Raw genomic sequence first — 17,812 nt, 5'->3', positions numbered from 1 at the left:
TAACAGCGCCTGACTTTTTTTTAAAAAAAACAACAACTTATTGAAGTTCTCGGATGATTCTGCGTATGACTTTTTTGTCGATGAAGGCTCAAGCCCCAAAAACCGAGTCACCGCACGATTTATGTTCCAACTCACTCCAATAGCAATTTTGTAGAGCGCTAAAGCATGGCGGCTCGAGAAAAAGTTATAACAAGTTTTCAACAATTGCCTTAAACAGTGGGTTCATTCCTTTTCACTCTTCGAGAAATAATTAATGTCTTTTCAACTATCAAATGAAGTATGCTACTGCAAAAAATACAGCTTATGAGGAGAGCAGGAAAAATTTAGCAGGCACTTAAGTATTAGCAAAAACCATTTACTAAAACAGCAAGCAAAAAATACAAGTAACGCATACACCCTTCATATATATATATATATATATATATATATATATATACCATCATGTAAAAATCTGATTTCCTAAACTAAACGCATCTAGGGAACTCACAAGCGAGAATCGTAAACAATTTCTCTCAAAACAGAAAATAAGCCCTCCGACAATTTTTGCAACATTTTTCTACGAAGAGAACACTGGTCATAACAATAATTGGATGCTCAGCAGACCAGTTGTAACAGCCCTACCCCATTATTATTCCTTAGGCAGTATAATGTTCCAGCTATTAATCTATTAATCTTATAGCGCCTTTCCGCTCAAGCTTTGTTTTACTTTCGTGCCACTGGACCATAGTGTATTTATTATTGATAACACAATTTGGCACGCAATTTATTTAGCTTTTGCGTGTTTCAAGAGCTAATTGAGAATTTGTTCCGTTGGCCATGTTCCTTCGCCCAAACGACACTGGATACTTTTCTGCTTACAATCCAGTTAGTTGAGCTTTTTCTCAACAAGCTTTTATAAATAACCTATTCAGTTTAATTCAATATTCTGAAAACTTACTTTGTCGATTTTCCAAAGAAAAAGATAGAGCACAGAAAACAAGGTAAGATCAATTAAATTGAAGTTGTTAATTTCAACAAAAAAAACTAAAACAACCCAATCTCGAATCCCGCATTCGCAATTCAAACGTTCGTTTTTTTTAATACCTACCGGGTTGTTATATTGTTGACAGGTTCGGGATTTTTTTTCCAAAATAAGCTATCCTGCAATTTTCAGGAACATCTGCTTTTTCTTTACCTTCTTTTCAAAAAAAAAAAAAGAGAAAAATAACTCAAATATTCGGTCGTTTTTGTGATCTGCTTGACAGATAACGGTTGTTCTTTTTCTTAGATGAGCAATAATTGCCTTTAACTTTAGAACGCTTTGACAAATAGGTACTGATTTCAGAGGCTTCTCAAGCGTTATCCGATTTATCGGAAAATAGACGCTCCTTGCTTCCGCAGCTTCTACATTCCCAGTGTTTGTAGGTCCCACGTAGTAAGACTAAGGGGCTTAGCAAGGGAGGTTTCGGCGGCTGCTACGGCAACCTCAACGATACATAACTTAAGACGAGAGACCTGAAATCCTAAGTTAAAAAAAGTCTCTGCGTTCTTTTCTGTTATCTCTTAGAGGCCAGCTTTTTCTGGTCCCCACAATTTTGAACAACCGATATCTGACTTGCCGGTCCAATCGCAAGGTTGGAACTTTGTGCAGCATTTTTTATTTCCATGTAATTAATAACAAATGGCTGACGCAGCTCTGGAAGCTAAACTTCTTCTACCGGAGCCTTTTAACGGAACAAGTGATATTCAGGCCTATATAACACAATTCGAACTCTTGAGTTCGTTACAAAATTGGCTAAAAAAAGCATTCAATAGTGATGGAACTCCGCAACACGACAGCGCTGGTCAACAGGTTTACATTGATAAGCGTCATACTATTTTTCCCTTGCGCTTACGAGGCAGTGCTATCGAATTTTATCAGTCATTAGATGACGCAACAAAAAATGATTATTCAGAGCTTAAAAAGCAATTTTTGCGCCAATATCAGGAACCTCCTGAATTTTTTCGGTCATCCCTTGCAAAACGTATTCAAGGCGAGTCCGAAAAAGTAAGTGAATTTTTAGCTGAGCTCAAACTTCTAGCTAATAAGGCTTATCCCCAAGACACGCAGGCAATCAGAGACCATATTGTGCTTCAATCTTTCATTGATGGCCTTCACAATATTCATGTAAGGGTAGAGTTAAGAAAGAACAAGCCGGCTGACATTAACGCGGCCTTAGAATCAGCACTCCACTTCGACGCAATTTACCGTCTTGAAGCAAATGCAAATGAGACTGCGCCTTCATCTACTTCTGTGAGTTCCATTGAAGCACTTTCGCGTAAAGTTGATAAACTCATGGCCGGACAAGTTAGTTACCAACCACGTTCTCGTCCGATGAACAAAAAATCGGGTCGCAGGAGCAACTCTCCTTACAGATTGTCTCCGTTTAACAAACGCAAGTCACCTACTTTCTCTCGTAGCCCATCGCAACACGGAGAACGTCGTCAATCTTCCTCTCCGCGAAAAACGTTTCTTGACAATTCACACAGTCGTTCAATCAGTAATGAAAGAAAAGTCAGGTTCACCGGACCAACTATTTGTTATGGTTGTAATCGTAAAGGTCATACTAAAAATAATTGCAAAAATTGTTGGAACTGTGGTTCTTCTCAACATCAGCGACGTAATTGCCCAGAGTCAAAACCATACTCTAACCGATAGCTTCTTCTATCGCCATAGTCCACCTTGAAAGAGTTTGTTCTCCATTTTTAATAACCCATGGCACAAAACAAGCGTATTTTTGGCATACAGTCGCTTCTTTCCAAAATAATAATCGCCGATAATATACTGCCTGCCCTGATTGATTCAGGTGCTTCAATTAGTGTAATTCGTGCCGATGTTTTTGGCAAGTTCAGCAACTTTAGCCCTTCGCTTACATTGGAAGCATCTGATATCCAAGCATCCGCCATAAATGGCTCTATGCTTCAATTTAAGGGTATGTGCTTGCTTCCATGTCGTTGGTTTAAAAATGGTCCCATATTTTCTTTCAAATTTTACATTTGTGCCCACCTCAGTGTTCCTTGTGTGGTCGGTTTTGATCTCCTACACAAACAAAAATGTGCAGTAGACTTCTCTCGGGGTTTATTAGATGTAGGTGACGCAGTACTGGAATGTATCAGTCCGTTGTCTCAGTGGTTTGAGGATAATTCTCCGACAACTGAGACTTCGCTTTGTTCTGTAACTTCGCGTTTCCTTATTCCACCTCGAAGTGAAGCACTCGTAAAATGTAATCTAAAGTCACATCATGCGCATAAGTTTTCTTCAAGCAGTTCGCGTACTTCGTCTGACGCGACTGTGGGTTTGGTTGAGCCCCACGTAGGTTTCACCAGTTTAAACTCCCTTTTAGTGGCCTCGTCTCTTGTAACAGTTTCTCAAAATGAATTTTGGCTAAGAGTACTTAACCCTACTTGTAATTCCGTAACTTTATATCCTTCGCAAACTATTGCGCAAATCTTACCCTACAACGAGACTGTCCTTCAAACTGTTGGTTTCAATGCTGTTGACATCAATTCAGCTGAAACTTTGATGCAGTTGTTTAAATCAAAGTTCAGCACTCTCACTAAAAAACAACAAAAGGACGCTTTTAGTCTACTCAAGCAGTTTGCAGACGTGTTTGCTACCGACAAATGGGATCTAGGCTCATGTAATTTGCATAAACTGCGTATTCAGTTGAAAGATGACGCCCAGCCTAGCCGAGTGCCATACAGATCAATGAATCCTTCTAAAAGAAAAGATCTCAAGGATAAGATAACCAAACTCCAAGAAAAAGATCTCATATCTCCTACTCATTCCGAGTGGGCAGCTCCAACCGTGTTAGTTCCGAAACGTGACGGGTCATATCGTCTTGTTATTGACTATCGGAAACTAAATGCCCAAACAGTCAAAACATCGTGGCCTCTTCCGCGCATATCAGATATTCTAAATAATCTCGAGGGAAGCATTTTCTTCTCTAGCCTCGACCTTTGCAGTGGATTTCATCAAATGGAGATTGATGAAGAAGATCGACACCTTACTTCTTTCATTACGCCGTTTGGACTGTATCAGTGGAAACGGATGCCAATGGGTCTTTGCAATGCCCCTGGAGCATTTCAAAGACTAATGGAAATTGTTTTATCAGGGTTGACATATGAAATTGTCCTGGTTTATCTTGATGATATTATAGTCTTTGGTCGTTCTTTCGAGGAACACATACATCGTCTTCAACTTGTGTTCCAACGCATACGGGAAGCAAATTTGAAAATTTCACCTGCCAAATGTTCCTTATTCCAAACGAAGTTAGTATTTCTGGGTCATGTAGTCTCTGCTGACGGGATACACACTGATCCTGCTAAAATAGCAGCTGTGGAGAAATACCCAGTTCCACAAACTATTCGTCAGTTAAGATCGTTCATGGGCCTTGTTGGCTTCTATAGAAAGTTTGTTCTCAATTTTGGTTTGATTGCGAACCCTCTGTACCAATTGATGAATAAAACAACAACGTTCCATTGGACAGCAGACTGCCAAAAAGCTTTCGAGAAATTGAAAACAGCGCTAGTATCCGCTCCAATCTTAGGTTTTCCAAATGAAAAGGATCAATTCGTTCTCTGTACTGACGCATCGCTTACTGGAATTGGCGCAGTGCTATCTCAAAAACAGAAAAATGGTGAAAAGGTTATTGCATATGCTAGCAAAGTGCTGCAAAAAGGTCAAAGAAACTACTCGGCTACGAAACGTGAACTCTTTGCTGTGGTGTTCTTCACATCATACTTCAAAGAATTTCTTCTTGGGCAAAAATTTCAGATAATTACTGACCATCGCGCCCTCGTTTGGCTCTATTCGTTCAAAGAGCCTGATGCAATAGTAGCGCGTTGGCTAGAAAAATTAAGTATGTTCAATTTTGAAATTGTCCATCGGCCTGGAAAAACTATTGCAAATGCTGATGCTCTTTCCAGATTACCACCTTTGAATTTATCTGCTACTTCTGTCACATCTGTTTCTTCGTCTCCGCACTTTTCAGAAACGCAAGATCAGGATAAAACTCTGTCTGTAGTCAAATCATGGTGTCGAACAGGTGAGAAACCACCTCGATCCTTAATGTTTGGTAGACCATCTGCTTTGCAGTGTTACTGGCAGCAATTCGAGACATTGAAAATTATTGATGGTGTTTTGTACCGGCTATTTCAACAACTGGATGGATCTACACTTTTCCATCAGTGTTGCGTTCCACTTAACCAGGTTCAAAAAGTTCTTCTTCAGTTGCATGATTCACCTGCTTCAGGACATTTAGGCAATAAGAAAACTCTTGATCGGGTACGTCAGCGATTTTACTGGCCAGGATTGAAAAATGATGTGGACTCCTGGATCTCAGGTTGTGCAACTTGTCAAAAACGAAAGAATCCCAAACAATCACATCAGCAAGAAATGCAGCTCTGGGCATTCTATGAACCTTTTTCTTTGCGTGTCAGTTGATATCCTTGGCCCTCTCCCAGAAAGTCGGTTGAATGAGAAATTTTATAAATACATCCTAATGATTGGAGACCATTTTACTCGCTGGTTCGAGGCTGCACCCCTACAGAACATCAAGGCTGAGACAATCTGTAGCACTTTCTTAGATCAATGGGTCACCCGATTTGGTGTACCTGAATATATTCACAGTGACAACGGTTCGCAGTTCACATCGCGCCTTTTCGCAGATATGTGCAATAAGCTGCAGTTAACCAGCTCAAGATCTACTCCTTACCACCCGCAAGGAAATGCAAAAGTGGAACGCATAAATCGCACTTTGGAAGATGGGTTGGCAAAGTACTGCGCAGAACGGCATGAAGTTTGGTCTGTTCATCTTCAATCTTTCATGATGGCCTATCGTTCTGCAGTTCATGAGTCGACAGGTCAATCGCCTTTCCGATTAGTTTTTGGGAAAGAAATGCGCATGCCTGTTGATATGCTATATCCAACATTGCCCACTCCAATTGTTGGTCATCGGGATTATGTTTTTCAACGTTTAGTTGAATCTTCCACCATTTTCGAGTCCGTAATTCAGAAAAACGGATGGGAAATGCGCCGACAAAAAGCTATCTTTGACAAAAAGAAGCATGGTCCTTCGTATAAGGAAGGAGACCTGGTGCTTCTTCATTCACCAGTGTGCTCACAGGGTCAAACTCCTAAATTAAAGAGCTTGATTTGCAATCTGTTGCGAGTGGTGGTTGGTACTACGCCGAGAGGTGCACTGTAATTACGCTAACAACTTTAGCGCTTCTAGGGCTCTTTATCTATATATTGAAACTTGTATTTGCGCTTAGGCTCCTTTCTCATGGAGTTCCTTTCTGGACAGTTTTCCGGCTTCTTAACCCCCTTGCGCCTTTTACGCAGATGCTTCAAAATCACATAAATAATATACACGCATCTGCGCCTGTCAATCATGACCAACTTGTCAATGAAACTGATGGGAACCCTGATAATCGCACTGTAATAGTTGATTCAATTTATCCGTCAGCACAATTAAATTCTGCCCGCTACACAACAAAAATTTAAGCACAGGTTGACTCTTTATCGCCTATAGTGTTCTGTCTTAGAAAAAAAAAAAAAAAACTGCCGCTTTCTGATTTTTGTCTTTTGCTTCATTCAAAATTTTTTTCTTTTCGTTCATCAATCACTAGCAGCCCTGATGCACTTCTGTACACAAATGATTGACATTGCTTGTTTTAGATGTCGACAAGCTCAGAGTCAATCAACACTATGCCTGCTTCTCCAGGCCCTGATATTCTTCTGGACACAGATCTTCTTTCAGGTGCTTCTTCGCCTGCAATTCCGTTGCTGGACGATAGTATGGACTCTCAAGCAGATACAGGAATAACTGGCAACTGGGCAAGTGATCAGTCGCTTGAGTTCCGTCAAAACCTCTCGCAAAATCGGGATCCTCAGCCGCACACGGATGTCTGCTCATCTGCTTCTTCGGATGAAATGACAATCATCTTTTGTCCGCCTTCCAAAAACATTCCAGTCGTTCAGACTGCTTCTGCAACAGCAGCTTCGGGTTCGAGAAGCAGCCCGCTCGAAGGAAGCAATTCACGCCAGGCTATGGGTCCACCTCGCAACGGTCCCTTACGCCTCAACGGTTTGGTGTATTCAGCAAATTTGCATGCCGTGTTGCGGGTTGTTGAATTTTACCGCAATGGGAAAGTTCGCCTTCAGGATCCTTACAATGCAAGGCGAAGGCCTCTGCTGGATCCTGCGGATCTAGTCGCTATCCCTGTTGACAACTCGGCTGAAAATCGCAACCTTCGAGATCAACTTATTCGACTTCGTCGATCTCGTGAGGCTCACGAGCGTGACCTTTACCAGGCTACCAATGAGATCGACAAACTAAAAGCTCGCATTTCCGAGCTGAATCAAATGCTAGATGATTCTCGGACGGCAAATCGTCTGCTCTCCGCGAAGGTTGTTACGCTGGAGAAAAAACAACCTAAAAAGCCAAAATCCTCTAAGGTCCGCAATGCAGGGGTGAATACGGACACTATGTCTGCCTCTGAGTCCTGTTCAACGACCTGTCGTCACCTCAGAGGTCTCCAAAACGAATTCCGCTCCCTGCGTTCTCAATTACTTCGGGGAAATCATAATCCACAAAACAAGAAAATAAAAAGGAAGCCTCGCTCGCGTTCTTCGAGCTCATCGTCCTCATCGGGTTCGGAGACAGAATAGTGGGACATGAGGACATGTCCTTCCTAAGCGGGGTGATGTAACAGCCCTACCCCATTATTATTCCTTAGGCAGTATAATGTTCCAGCTATTAATCTATTAATCTTATAGCGCCTTTCCGCTCAAGCTTTGTTTTACTTTCGTGCCACTGGACCATAGTGTATTTATTATTGATAACACAATTTGGCACGCAATTTATTTAGCTTTTGCGTGTTTCAAGAGCTAATTGAGAATTTGTTCCGTTGGCCATGTTCCTTCGCCCAAACGACACTGGATACTTTTCTGCTTACAATCCAGTTAGTTGAGCTTTTTCTCAACAAGCTTTTATAAATAACCTATTCAGTTTAATTCAATATTCTGAAAACTTACTTCGTCGATTTTCCAAAGAAAAAGATAGAGCACAGAAAACAAGGTAAGATCAATTAAATTGAAGTTGTTAATTTCAACAAAAAAAACTAAAACAACCCAATCTCGAATCCCGCATTCGCAATTCAAACGTTCGTTTTTTTTAATACCTACCGGTTTGTTATACAGTTTCCGTTCCAGAAAATTACAACTTTTACCAGAAATTTTTGCGTTTTTTACTTCAGAAATGATAATAAATTTTCGAAATCAAAACACGTGATGCAGACGAATGCGGAGAACAGCCAGATTTTTAAATATATATCTGAAAAAGCCGTAAATGAAAACCCAATTTTAAAAATTTAATGAAAACAGACAAAAATATTTAAGTATTAGAATATTCTAGCAATTATACTTAAGTATTAGAATATTCTAGCAAGCCGTGATATACTCGAGCAAAGATTTGGTAATATTGGATAAGAGATAAAGACGATATCAAACTCAGATGATATCTTTTCATGCTTAAAAGAATATGGCGATCGCAAATTGTGCTCAACGATTTCATCATTGAAATTACAATTCAAATGATAAAGCATACCTTTCAAATTCCAGGCCGTTGGCTTCTGAGATATTTTTTAAATTCACTTGTAAACGCTTCGTTAGTCGCAAAAGGCGGTAAAATTTACCGCAAGCTATTTTGCTTCTGCTACCCTTGTCATGAGCTCTCCCAAAAGCCAGATGTCACCCTGGCAGTAAGATTCCTGTTTTTCAAAATGTTAAAAAACTTTACGTTCTAAAAAATAATTCTATTTAGTTGCTGTTGTGATCAACTGGTTCCACCAGTAAGGAATCCAGCTAAATATTTCAGGCTAAAAATCCAAAAACTCAGTTTTTTCACACACAGTACTTGGCGAACCTCGATCTTTTGCTCTTTAAGAATCTTTTTTAAAATCTTACTTGTAAAAGAAGCCGCCAGAAAAACTAACTTCAAAGGTTCCGAAAAAGCTAAAACACTTATTATATTTAATAACTGAAATCTCTTGTCAAGCCCTGATAGTCCCGAGAATGGATTTGCTTTTAATAATGGATTGGAAGATAAGATAAATATCAACAATTAAGGGTATTCATACAAAAAATATGTGAAATTGAATGCTGTAGCGAGATTGATAAGAAGTTATAAATTGAATGATAACAGTTAAATTTTTGATCTTTCTCATTGACACAAAAATTTTACAAATATGTCCTCTCTTGCTTTCTTAAGGTCAAATATGCTTGTGAATGTTCAAAGGTAATGAAAATTTTATTCGTGTAAAAAGCAATTTTTCAGGTTATATGACTTCATCGAATTACTGGTGTATTTTAACAGAAAATTTAACCCATTGAGTTGATTTTCTTAAACTACTTTCTCTTCTGTCTTTCTTAGAAATTATTTTCCTGCAATGCAAAAACATCAAGATTTTCTTATAAAGCGGAGAAATTTGATTTAATCCACGTTATCATTATAGGTTCGATTGTTTTACTTATTCTATGTTCAAGTCAGGATTGACAAATATATAATTCAGATCTAAGTTTGCACATTATGTGAATCTGTAATTATTATTGCTATTATCTTCGAAGCTATAACAATAACAGCCAACTCAATGTTCTTAATGATACTTTTCTCAATGATACAAAAACTTTTGCAATATTGCCCTGTTCTGTATGTGTCTAAAAAGATTTTCATTAATCGCAGTTGTTTACTGTCGCATAGTTGATACGTTTGCAGACTTTGAAGATGTTTCACTTCCACTAGTCTTATATTTTGGATTCAGTGAAAAAAAACATATTTCTTCGACAAACTTTTTTCCCAGAATTGGGTCAACTGCAGCTCACATTGAACAAAATAAGCTTTAAATATTCATCTATTAACGAAAATTCTCAGCGTGTCAAATTTTGAGTGAAACTTTATCTTGCCTGTCTGACATTTGCATACTCTCTCATTTCAGCTATGATGATTGAGTATCAGCGTCATTTTTATTGATTTAGTTAAGTCACGCAATTTTAAAAACACTTCACACGACTAACTTACGTACCCATGCCAAATGTAGTAACAAATGACGTCAAGCCCAGATATTCAACCTCTGAGGCGGAAGTCACCAAAAAAGTCGCTCCTTGACTTCTTCGTGGCAACAAATGTCGCAACAAAAATCGAAAAACACTACGAATTTTTTAATATAATTAATAAAACATTCCGAAAAAAAATCAACATACTCTTGAACTACAATTGTGAATTTTCATTGACGACGCCCCAAAGCCAGAAATGACTGAAAATGCATATTGAGGACGAAAAAATTGAGCAAAATGTAAACGCAGAAGACAAAATGACACACGAGCACAAAAAAACCACTTTTGAGAAAACGAAAGTTTTTCCATCAACGTTACTCACTCTAATATGAAATCATCGCTTAATTTTCGCTTCAAAAATCATCAAAACATGTGAATAGATCTTAGATAAAGGACAGTGCCTCAACACGATTGAAACTCTGAATTGTAAAAACCGATAAGACCAATAATAGCCTCGCCATCATTTTGCAGTTATACATTGACAACATTTGGTAATGCAGTTAGATGCAATAGAAATTTCATAGAAGAGCAATAAGTCAAGTGCACAATTGGTTTAAAAAAAATAAATAATTGGCACTTCTAGAACATTAAATATCTGCCCGTATGTTTAAAGGTCTTAGAAATTTGTAATAAATTGAAACTCGTATCCGCGGAAATTGTATCCTCTAAAATCCAAGCCTCTGTGAACACTAAATTCCAACATTCCTTATTCCTCCGAGGCTGATACCAGTCTTTGCTTTCTACGGAAAAAAAAACAAATATATATATATATATATCTGGCCGTCGAAATTCTTGCACATATCTCCCTGCCCATAATGAGGGATCAGAAAAAAAAGAATTATTCTTCAGTGCCTGTAATGACTAGAAACGAGAGTAAAATTTTACAAATTGTTGCTGTTTCTTACCTATGACCGCATACATTAGAATGGTGCCCAAGTTCTGGAAGAAAGCCCTGTTGGGCATGAAGTATCCAGCATCGAATACTACAGGCGGCAACAGGATGAAGAAGAATGTCTCTGAGTTGAGGTTGTAGTCCTTCTCATCAGCACCCAATGCATAGTAGAAGATCAAGCTGGCAACCACACCTGCAAACATACATCAATATATGTAGAAAAAACATGCTTACCTTAAAGTAGATTACGACTATCCAGTACAGTTATTTGCAATACAGTTAATCTCATCGGTTGCGGAAAAACCCCCACGGAAATAAACCCCACTTTACTATTAGAGCTGCGCATTTAGCGCGTTTGCCATGCCCCCGGGCCATGACCATGTCTTAGCGGCCCGTGGGACTTGATATGAAACTATCACAACCGAACAAATTATCACGACCGAAATTCAATTTTAAAATGGGTTTTTTTCCGTGGAGGTTTATTTCCTATCTAAAGTTAAGTTCCCAGACCCGATCTCATACATGTTTATAAGGGCGCATAACTAATTTAATTTGGAAGGTCAAAACGATACTAAACGTTACAAAACGTAGCCAAATATCTTCTGAGCCAGCTGTGACACCTTCAGGTTATAGTTGCAAACGAACAAAACATCTCACAACGTTCATTGGTTTTTAAAAAACTAACTCCTTTGCTGGTTTGTCTGTGTTTTTCTATCAATCTAAGATCAAATGTAGTGAGAACTCACCAAGTGTGACCAGAAGACAGCTCTCAGGGACAATTTTGGTAATCTTGCTGGACAAGTGGAACACAGTCTTCATCACACTTGCAACCAGCAGAAACACAGTGACAAAGAAAGGCACTTTCACTTCTGAGAATTGCATGCTTACGAGGTGGAAGCTCTCGTGGTCCTCTTCGCTGTGAGCACCCTCCGAAGACCCGTTCGGATGCAGGCCCGAATCGTTTATTCCGACCATCATTGATTGTTAGCTTGTACGATACGGAAGATAAACTTCAAAATTTGAAGAATTCGGCTTTGTATACCAAGCCACCAAAACCTCCAATTAAATTTATTCAATTATCGGTATCACATTTTTGTTCTTGTAGCTTCGATAGCACAAATTAACAAATCGTCCCTCTCGAAAATGTTCAGAATTCTACTACAGGCTTCGCGCAGAATTTTCGAAGCACAGGCTTCCTAATACAACTAAAATGGTTCAAATGATCTCTGCTTAAATAATTATGGTAGTCATGGAAACAGAATTGCTCAAAATTGCAAGTAATAGCTGAGTAAACTACCAAACTGGCTTTGATAATGCTGAAACCAATTTGTTTAATACAGAATGCAGGTTAAAAATAACCATAAATGCATTACCAATCTTAAATCTGGAAGACTGCTGTGAAAAGTATTTTCTACCTGTTCAAATCAGAAACCCTCGAAAGTGATAAAATCTTCTACTGTCAGACAGTCTAACACCACCAAGTAAAGAAAAGCGAAGTGTAGTAAATAGAAACAGAGTAAATATGTTGCCTTTTATGGAAAATATGAGCTCGGATAAGAATTAAGGAATGGTTTCAGTTGTTCAGTGGGAAGCTGTAATTGATAATTTTAAAGAGAAGAGCGGTGGTTGTTCGAGTGAACTATCGTAACACAAAATGAGGCTAATGAAGCGCAAAATGTAAATAAGATAGGAATAAGATTACAGAGAAACAAGATGTAAAGTGGAAAATGGAAAGAATAGAAGCAAAGGTTCACTAAACTCCACAAACACTACTTGTGAATTATAATATGAAGTAAGGAATAATTGTGACAATTAGAAATTAAGTGAAATAAATTGCAGATAACTGTATACTAAGTCAACGAAATTGCATATCGACTACACTCGCGCCATTGAACTGGTCATTGAGCTCAATATACAGAAAAAAATGCGAACTAGTTTTTGAAATTATTACTGCATTTAATAAATAATAACTTTTTATTTAAGTTAGCTTATGCTTGTTGAGGTGGTAAGAAATCAGCGCAACTAAAGCAGGTTTTGTTTTGAATTTAATTCGACTTCCGATCAAATAGGTGATAATTAATTATCAAAACCTGTAAATTCCTATCTAAATGTCTGTTTTAACACGCAGCACATGTATAATAGCAGAGGGGGCTTTTAGCTCATGCTTTGCTGTGTTCTACTGCAGGTTGCGATAATCCTAAGTGCCCACTTTTCCTACATGTTCAAGCCATGCAATAGTACAAAATAAGTTCAGCTAACATGAAGAACGCGCACATACAACCTGAAAAATCCATGGAACAATAAATTCAAAAGTACAAGAACCCAAATATGCAGTTGCAATAATTGAATATTCGAAACGTAGGTTCTCATAACCTGATTGAATCAAGTCCAGTGAAAAACGAAAAGACAAATAAACCGTAAAAATCCAATCCACAATTATATCAGAAGAGTTATAATAGATAGATTGTACAAATCCTCAGAAGACTGGAGGAGCATGATATCGAATTCGGTAAAATTTTAAAGATTCTTCAAAATATGAACAACAAAATTCCAGAAGCTGTTGGAGGAATCCGGCAAATCGAATTTTAGGGCCAAGAATATCATATCAGAGACATCCAAATGGAAACAAAAACAAAGCATAGCTGGCAAATAGACAAAAAAATAGCTGTCATAGCTTCATAGACCTGCAAGCAGTCTCAAAATACAAATGAAACTAATGAGACCGAGAAAACTTTAACATAGCCGGCAGATTGTCGGAATAGCAGCGAGACTTGCGTGCCGAGATAGAAACAGTTACAGATATAAGTTGAAAAAGATACGGACGCCATTCAAAAAGGTATGTAAAAACATGCACCGATAAATCAAAAAAGCTTGCTAAAATTCATTCTGCATAAACTTTTTCCAAACTCTAAAGTGTAAATTTTATTGAGTGAGGAAAGTCACGTATGATCAAAAGCTAATCACGCAAACGACCCAACAACTTTTGATCTCAATAACGTTCCATGAGATAGACAATCTCAATTGCCAGCAAGGTAAGCAAAAATTAACTTGAGATAACGGTCATTTTGAGAGAGGTAAATCACGTGTAACAAATAAACTATGCGGGTAAATGAACAAAAAAATTCCCCCAAGAAGTATGATAATGACGTTACGCACGCAATTCAGTAAAAAATGCATTAACGAATGGTTCATGCATTTTTAGGTCAAAAACTTTATATGGTTCAGGCACTTTATATGGTTCATGCATTCTATACCGTCATAACAATCTTGGAAGAAAAAAACAGCCGGAAGACTCCGGAATTGACCGGAAGTAAAAATTCATTCAAACCTCGTCAAATTCCTCACTAAATTTATTATGGAAAACTCTTCAAAAATAAACAGAAAAACTAGGAGAAAATCAAAATTTGATAACATTCTCCCTATAATTCTTCACCACTAGGGACTCCAAATCAAACATTTTATACAGAGCAAGCAATAAAATTGACTTTCGTCCATTAGACAACAAACAAATGCTCTTTGAAACAAAAAATTGAAATCCAATAAATCATTCTATTAAGTTCTCTACAAAATGCTACGTCCCAACGCACACAGTAAACAAAATATAAAATACACAATTAGAAAATTTAAAAAAATGTTTCAGTAAAATCTGTCCCGTCACGTCAAACAATACCAAGCTTCTTCATAGAAAAACTATAATTCTAAAAACTCTATAATTCTAAATAAAAGGTTAAACAAGAATAGAGTTAAAAATTAATTTAAAATAGCAAAAATATAGCTAAAAAATAACAATAGTTTTAAATAGATAAAAAGAAATCACACTATTGCAAAGCACTTGGAAACAGAATATTAGGCAAAATAACTTAAAAATTAGAAAACAATCGGCCAAAAATTGATTTAAATTAATCAATTTTATCTATCATAAACAAATCAAAATTGAGATCAGAGAACTAAGATGGTAACCAAAAGCAATAAAATTATCATTCTCAAACCAAAATTTCTCCGAATAATACAAAAAAATGGGGTACAAAACAGGTGGAAAAGAATTTGCAAATCTGAAATTGCAAATGACGAAAAAGGTCACAATTGCATGAAAAGTTCAAATTTGCCGTAGATAGTCAAAAATACTTCCAAACGTGCATATACTGGGTTATTAGAAATGTCAAAAACCCACTTTTTTTTAAAAAAAAATAAAACTGAACATTGCTTTGAATAAATCAAACGCTATCATTAAAAAGGTCGATCGCGTAGGAAAAATTGTTACAACGACTGGAAAAAAATTTCTATGCTTTTGACTTTTGTTCAGAAGACTGGCGTGAACAGCTGTTTTCGCGTGCAACATTTGACTATACAAACTGGGAAAAGAGAAGTCACCGATACAAAATAATACGTCACCATTACTCCTTTTCGAGTCGCAAAAACAGCAGGACAAATATTGAATTACAATACAAAAAAAATGAAATCTTAAAACCTGACCATGAGAATCGGAACATAATTGGTTTCTGATTGTCAACAGAGCACAAGACCCCACAAATACAAAAACGAACATCAGAGCAGGAAAACATTTGTTAAAAAAATTGCTCGTCATTTATTCACATGAAATTCATTAAAACATGTGATATTATATATTCCTAAACAAGTAATGCTATTAATTGATAATAAGCACATAAATTCCTTTATTAAATACACTAAGGGAGAGAAAGATAAAAATACAAAAAAAAACAAAGCACAATACAAAATTCACAGCATCTGTTCGGAAATATATCGTGTTTAGGCGTGAGAACTATTAGCTACACACAGATATCAAATGGATCAACCTGAATAATAGAAGGTCGACGAAATTTGTTATTAATGAGATTTATGAAAAGACAACAGATCCAAACAGCAAATAAGGCCAAAACTAATAAACAGTGTTAGTGTCAAAGTCGTTTAAAGCAACTGAGAACATTAAAAAAAGTTCATTTTTTCCGTATTTAAAACCGAATGTCACCTACCATTCCGGAGACTAAATAACAAGATGATAACAACAAAAAATGCAGGCAAAACTGAAAACTGCACATATATTTAATGAAAAAAAAGACTCATTCTGAGAGATTAAAAACCATTAGAACATGTGCATCCTTTAATAGCATTCCCATAAAATAAGGAGCAAAAACTTTTCGAGCTGACTTCTTTTCGTTAATGGGGAGTTAAGTAATAGTTAGAGAAATAAAACTGGATGTAGTAAATGATTAGGAAACCGGGAAGTAAATGTAAAATTAGAGCTATGACTATTACATAACTCCCGAAAAACTAAAATAAAGAAGTAAAGACAAAAAGAACAAAAGCGACCTAGGAAAAAAACTCAGTTCTTCAATTCCTTAAAAAATCAAAGATCTCCAACAACCAAGAAACTTGGAAATTTGGAAATCAATACTGTAAGACCATTTATTGACTTCGCGCATTCAATTATAAGTGAATTACCAACTCCACGAATCATGGAACGAACATAGAAGAGCGCTTTTTTAGTTTGAACATAAAAATCGTAATTAATGACAACTAAGCTATCCGATCAGATTTGACGGCAAGAGCAAATCGGAGAACTAAGAAGATAACCAGCAGACTGCTGAATTCGCATTGAAAGACCTGATGGCCAAAAAAATAATTGGTAAAAAAAACGACAGCCGGAGTCGTTTGGAAAGAATTGCTGGCCAAAAAAGTTGATTGATAAAAAATAATTGAATCCAGCCGAGTCGTTTTAAAGAGCTTATGGCCACAAATATGGACTGATAAAAAATAACGCATGTACAAATCGATAGTTGAATGATACTAAGTACATAGGGCGATGAACAAAACCCGATGTTTAAACTCTTTTGTTTACTTAGTGAAGCCGTTTTACACAGAAGTCATTGGTTGTGAATCGTCCTAGAGTCACACTGACGTAGTTGGTTGAAGTAATTTTGCGAGTGAAGCAAGCGATTTATGATTGAAAAATTCCATCACGCAATTGACCGGAAGGAATTTGTTTATACGTTGCGCCATATAACCTCAGTATATAGATTAGAGTAATAAGTGATTGAAATTGAAAAAACGGCTATTTAAAGCATTGCAGGGTACCAAATGTGAAACGAGTAATTAACAAGAATAAAATCATTCCATTCTTGAGCCCAACCTAAAGCTAAACTAAAAGCAATTCAATACTTCGTAACTTAATGCAGGGGTTCCTGCATTCTTATATTAAATTCCATTGTAATATAGGAATGCAATACCTTCAGCTGTACTACCAATAAAAAGAAAAACCTCTTAGATATTAGAATTTCAACTTTTCCTTTTCGGTGCAAGTTGTATCTCAACAAAAAAAGTTTGATGGAATAAAACCAGTTCCTTAACCCCCCCCCCCCCCCCGTTTTATTTGTAACGGTTCAGAAAAACAAACAATATTTTTCAAGATTCGGGAGGATGTTTTTAAGGTGCCGCTCAACAGACCAATAAATTTGTGCCTCAACAGAGTTTTTCTGTGATTATTGTTGTTAACTTCGGATAACTACCGATTCAGTTGATCAATTTCTCTCACTAACAAAAGGCCGAAAAAAATGTCATCGACTCTGGTGCAATCGTTACAACGAACACGCTCAGCAGCAATACAGAAGAGACAGCGAAGTGACTAATCATGATTATGTCGCGTTCATCCCTATGGAATAATAAGTTAAATCATTTTCATTTTTGTGGGTAACAGCATTTTCCAACAGCCCACGTGGCTAAAAAAGAAGTCAACTACGGTACAGGTACAAACAAAGGACAGACATAAT

At 37.2% G+C, this 17,812-nt stretch overlaps 1 protein-coding gene across 4 annotated transcripts in view; it reads right to left on the bottom strand.

Moving 5' to 3' along the window:
- Window positions 1-13,304, bottom strand: part of LOC142337488 (putative Na(+)/H(+) antiporter nhx-9) — an 80,124-nt gene extending 66,820 nt beyond the window's left edge. For all 4 annotated transcript variants that reach the window (XM_075386744.1, XM_075386745.1, XM_075386746.1 and 1 more), the window contains exons 1-2: window positions 11,774-13,304; window positions 11,041-11,220 (exon numbers count right to left, since the gene is read on the bottom strand). In XM_075386744.1, coding sequence (XP_075242859.1) covers window positions 11,041-11,220; window positions 11,774-12,005 — 412 coding nt within the window. In that variant the 5' untranslated portion in view covers window positions 12,006-13,304. The remainder of the gene's footprint in view (window positions 1-11,040; window positions 11,221-11,773) is intronic.
- Between the last annotated feature and the right edge of the window lie 4,508 nt (window positions 13,305-17,812).

The sequence above is a fragment of the Convolutriloba macropyga genome, chromosome 4, assembly GCF_964194025.1.
Source record: "Convolutriloba macropyga chromosome 4, txConMacr16.3, whole genome shotgun sequence".
NCBI classification, from domain to species: Eukaryota; Metazoa; Xenacoelomorpha; order Acoela; family Convolutidae; genus Convolutriloba; species Convolutriloba macropyga.
This window is presented reverse-complemented; position numbering and strand designations above follow the sequence as displayed.